This window comes from Neomonachus schauinslandi, chromosome 10, assembly GCF_002201575.2.
Source record: "Neomonachus schauinslandi chromosome 10, ASM220157v2, whole genome shotgun sequence".
Taxonomy (NCBI): Eukaryota; Metazoa; Chordata; class Mammalia; order Carnivora; family Phocidae; genus Neomonachus; species Neomonachus schauinslandi.
The window spans coordinates 35,216,222-35,220,660 of NC_058412.1; the positions used below are offsets into that span (position 1 = coordinate 35,216,222).

Here is a 4,439-nt window from a genome sequence, read left to right on the forward strand (position 1 = left end):
GCCAAGGCAGACACTTTACCGACTGAGCCACCCAGGCACCCCAACTATTCTAACTTTTATGTTAATATGGAGCTGCTGTTAAATGCGCTGAGACACAAAATTAATCTTTATGAGCAAGGACAGTGTTATAGAAAACACCTCTTGCAAATAAAAAATAACCAAGGACTTAGTCACTTACTCTTGATTTTTAGGTAATAGTTGGAATTTATCACTAAGCTTTAGTCAAGAGGGTTAGGGTTTTCCTTTAATACATATTCTATAATGACATATAAGTGAAATTTTTGCCAGTAATAATTGGAGTATGTTATCACTCTATACTTGGGGCATATACATCACCCTTAACTCAGTTATTTTTACACAGCCCCTTGCTTTCCTAACAGATCCAGTAACAGTTGGCCAAAAGGATTCATACGGTCACTAGGCCAACTCTGCTTCACAGTTGTACCAAGGAACTGGCATAGATTCCTTAAGAAGGAAGGTAACTGCTCAAAAACACTAATAGATCAGTTTTGAGAATCCAGATCTTTTGATGAAGTAAACTGCTTGGCAGGCAAGATACTCCTTTCCTTTTGATAGAAGATTCAAAGATATTTAAATTTTTTTTTTATTTTAAAAATAAAATTGACTCATAAAGTGCAAGGAGAAATTAGATCTGTCCAGTGCTCTATATCCATCTTCGACAAACTGTTGGAAACAGAAAAGAGAAAAACAATCAGAAATAATATAATCGTTAACCTCCAAATTATTCTATTGTGGAGTTAAACTATGAACTAGATTTGATGTTACAGATAATTCAATTTGCACAGCTCTGATGATAAAGCTACCACTAAATGTAAGGCTCCTAACTTCCAGGCCACTGCTCTTTCCACTTTACCAGGCTGCCAACAACCAAAGAATTCAGATTGGAGATGACAAACCATGAACGCAAAGATGTACTATGGTCTACCAGGGATATTATCGAAAAGAATAAGGGGGTAGGAGGTGGCAAGAATATCTCCACGGTCCGTTTTCTTCCTTTCCTTCTTCCCAGTATTTTCCTTTTTGAAGTTTAATGTCACGGTGCAACAATGTTGCACGTGGTAAGACATTCCCACTAAAGGCACGCAGTGAACTGAACTAGGACACCTACTGCAAGTTACTGGAGAAAACAAAACCTCCTCAGAATCCTGGTGTCTTTGGGAGAAAGTCATCCCTATGAAACATCCACAGGCGCTCCTGCCCCAAAATATTCGCCCGCCCCCAACGTCTCCCCTTACTCTCCGCCCCGTAAGTACTGCTCACCGACTCCAAAAAGATCAAGGCGCGGCAGGCGGATGAGGCTAGCGCGGCTCACGCCGAGGCCGGGCCGGGGGCCCCGCGTGGGCCAGGCGAGGTGGGCGCGCGGGGTCGGCGGGGGCCGGCGGGGGCCGGCGGGGGCCGACAGCGCGGGGTCTCAAGCCAGGTCCAGCTTTTTCTGAGTCGTCGCCAGCTTGTCCTGCAGCCTCCGCTTCCTCCAGTCCAGGTAGCGCCTCCGCAGCCGGTTCGCCTGCCAGCCCACCAGCACTCCGGACGCGAAGGCCACCAGCACAGACAGCTGCAGCGTCCGCTCTGACACGTCCGCCATGGCAGTCGGCGGCGTACAGCCCGACCTACGGCGCGGCGGCGGGGTCAAATGCCGCCCGCATTCCCGGGCGGAGCGCGCGGCGGTGCGTGCGCGGCGCGTCCTGCGGCGCGTCCACTCTAAACAGTCAGGGGCGCCTGGCTCGTCTTCTGCTGAAGTCTGGCGGGCCTGTGGGTGGCCCCGGCTTTCTCTCCTCTGAGCCGCCACAGTGATTATTGTTTGGCGTTAGATATTGTCTTGCCTTATTAGCAAACTTTGATGGTGTGCCTTTCCAACCTCATTGTAAGCTCAACACCTCTTTGTATTTTCTCTCAGCGAGCCGCATATGTAACTCAATTTACTGGTAACCCATTAAAAAAAAAAACAACATGAAAATTATTTTAATAATATATTTTGTAGCCCAATATATACAGGATGTTATCATTTCAACACGTAATCAATATAAAGTGATTATTGGGATACTTCTTTTTCATACTAAGTTTGAAATCTGGTGATTTTATAATTAACAGCATATCTCAATGTGAACACTAAATTTTCAGTGGAAATACTTGATCAGTATCTAGATTTCATAAAAGTTCGTTGAAAAATTAGATTCATATAGCCAGGTTGTTCCAAAGACACATAAAAATTTCTCCAATAACTGAATTGAATATCAGTTTTTATTTTTATTTATTTATTTTTAAAGATTTTATTTATTTGACAGAGAGAGACACAGCGAGAGAGGGAACACAAGCAGGGGGAGTGGGAGAGGGAGAAGCAGGCCTCCAGCCGAGCAGGGAGCCCGATGCGGGGCTCGATCCCAGGACCCTGGGACCATGACCCGAGCCGAAGGCAGACGCTGAACCGACTGAGCCACCCAGGCACCCCAGTTTTTAAATTTAAATTCATTAAAATTTTAAAAGAAGTTCAGAGTTCACTTCTTCCATCACACCAGTCACATATGGGGCTAGTGTCTACAATATTGGACAGTGAAGTCTAGAGGGCCATGCTATGCCAGAATGAACACTGGGTCAGAATTGTTGGGATGGTAAAAAAATTCTACTGATAAAAGTCATTCTGGTGGACAGACCCTAAGGTGGCCCCCGATGATTTCCACTTCCCAGTGTTCACGCCTTTGTGTAATTTCTTCTCCTTGAATGTGGGCTTGATCTGTGACTTGCTTCGAACTAATAGAATAAAGCAAAGGTGCTGGGATGTCACTCCTGGGATTCCTTTATGCTATATAACATTTCTTTTCAACAGGCTGATGACTCTCCTTGTGGGCTTGATGAAGTGAGTGAACATATTGAAGAAGGTCATGTAGCAAAGGACTGCAGGTGGCCTCTAGAAACAGCAAGATGCCTCCAGCCAACAGCAAAAAACTGGAGCCTTCAGTTCTATGGTCCAAAGAAATTAACTGCCGACAACCTGAATAAGCTTGGAAACAGAATCTCCCCCAGTTCACCCTCCAAGTAAGAACACACACGGCCTGGCTAATGCCTTGATTGTAGCCTTGTGAGAACCTAACAGAAGACTGTGTGCCTGGACTCCTAACCCACGGAAAGCTGATATTCTAAATGTGCGTTGTTTTAAAACTAATACAGTCAGGAAAGAGAGACCAGCATGTGGAGCCTGAACTCTTAGATTGGGGCCTAACTGACCTCATATTAGGAAATGGATTTTCATACTTGAGGTAGAACGCATCTTGGCAGAGAGATGATAAAGATAGTATTGGGTCCAGTATGAATTCACGTCTACCATGCTTCATGATCATTTATTTGGCAAATATTTATTGAATGCTGCAGGAGGCATTGGGAATGTAGAAGTGAATACAGCACATCTGCCCTCAGAGAGATTGGTGCAGAGTCAAAGATGGAAAAACAATTACAACACATTCTGATGAATTGGAATTCAGTTAAGTATGTAGCTTAGACTTAAGAAAAGAATGAAACCCTCAGAAACACTCTGTCTTATAATCCATCTAATCTATCAACCAAATCTGTTGGTTGTATTTTCAAAATATGGCCAGAATTAAACCACTTCTCACTTGCTGCTACCACTGGTTCCAAGCTACCCTCATCTCCTATCTAAGTCCCTGCAATAGCCGCCTTCAGGTTTCTGTACTTCTGTATCTGTCCACCACATTCTGTTCTCAATGCAGCAGCCAGAGTGAATCTTTGAGGTCAGGCGTTGGATCATCTCACTCTTCTGTTCAAACCAAGGCCCCAGCAGTGGTCCACAGAGCTCTGCATGATCAGTTTCTCTCCAGTCCTTACTTCTCTCACCAATGCGCTCATTGTTTCTTGTGCTCACCAGGCCTGCTGCTACCTAAGAACATTTACATGTGCTGGGGCGCCTGGGTGGCTCAGTAGGTTGGGCGTCTGGCTCTTGATTTCATCTCAGGTCATGATCTCAGGGTCCTGGGATTGAGCCCTGTGTTGGGCTCCCCGCTCAGCGCAGAGTCTGCTTGAGGATTCTCTGTCTCTCCCCCTCTGCCCCTCCCCCCGATTACACACACACACACTCTGTCTCTCTCTCTCAAATAAATAAATATCTTAAAAATAAAAGAGAACCTTTGTGTGTGCCGTACCCCTGACTGGCACACTCTTTTCCCAGGTGCCTATATAACTAACTTCCTCACCCCTTTTAGGTTCTTGTCACCTGTCACCTTCTCAACAAGACCTACATGACTATTTAAAAATCACAAATGAACCAACCCCCACTCTCTGGCATTCCTGATCTCCTTTTCCCTGCTCTATTCTCCTCCTCCATAGTATTTATAGTCTTCCACCTACTTTAGGATTTACAGTATTTATTACGCTTATTGTTTATTGCCTGTCCCCTGCCACAATGTAAGCTA

General features: G+C 45.0%; 1 protein-coding gene across 1 annotated transcript; it reads right to left on the minus strand.

Moving 5' to 3' along the window:
- Positions 1 to 491: 491 nt before the first annotated feature.
- Positions 492 to 1,603, minus strand: MTLN (mitoregulin). Its single transcript, XM_044918932.1, has 2 exons — positions 1,282 to 1,603; positions 492 to 684 (listed from the first exon to the last, which is right to left on the minus strand). Exon 1 carries the CDS (start codon positions 1,601 to 1,603, stop codon positions 1,433 to 1,435), a length of 171 nt encoding a protein of 56 aa, XP_044774867.1. The 3' UTR covers positions 492 to 684; positions 1,282 to 1,432.
- Between the last annotated feature and the right edge of the window lie 2,836 nt (positions 1,604 to 4,439).

What these genes read in the sequence shown, in the direction of transcription:
- MTLN (XM_044918932.1), bottom strand. Translation starts at nt 1,603, where the DNA reads ATGGCGGACGTGTCAGAGCGGACGCTGCAGCTGTCTGTGCTGGTGGCC.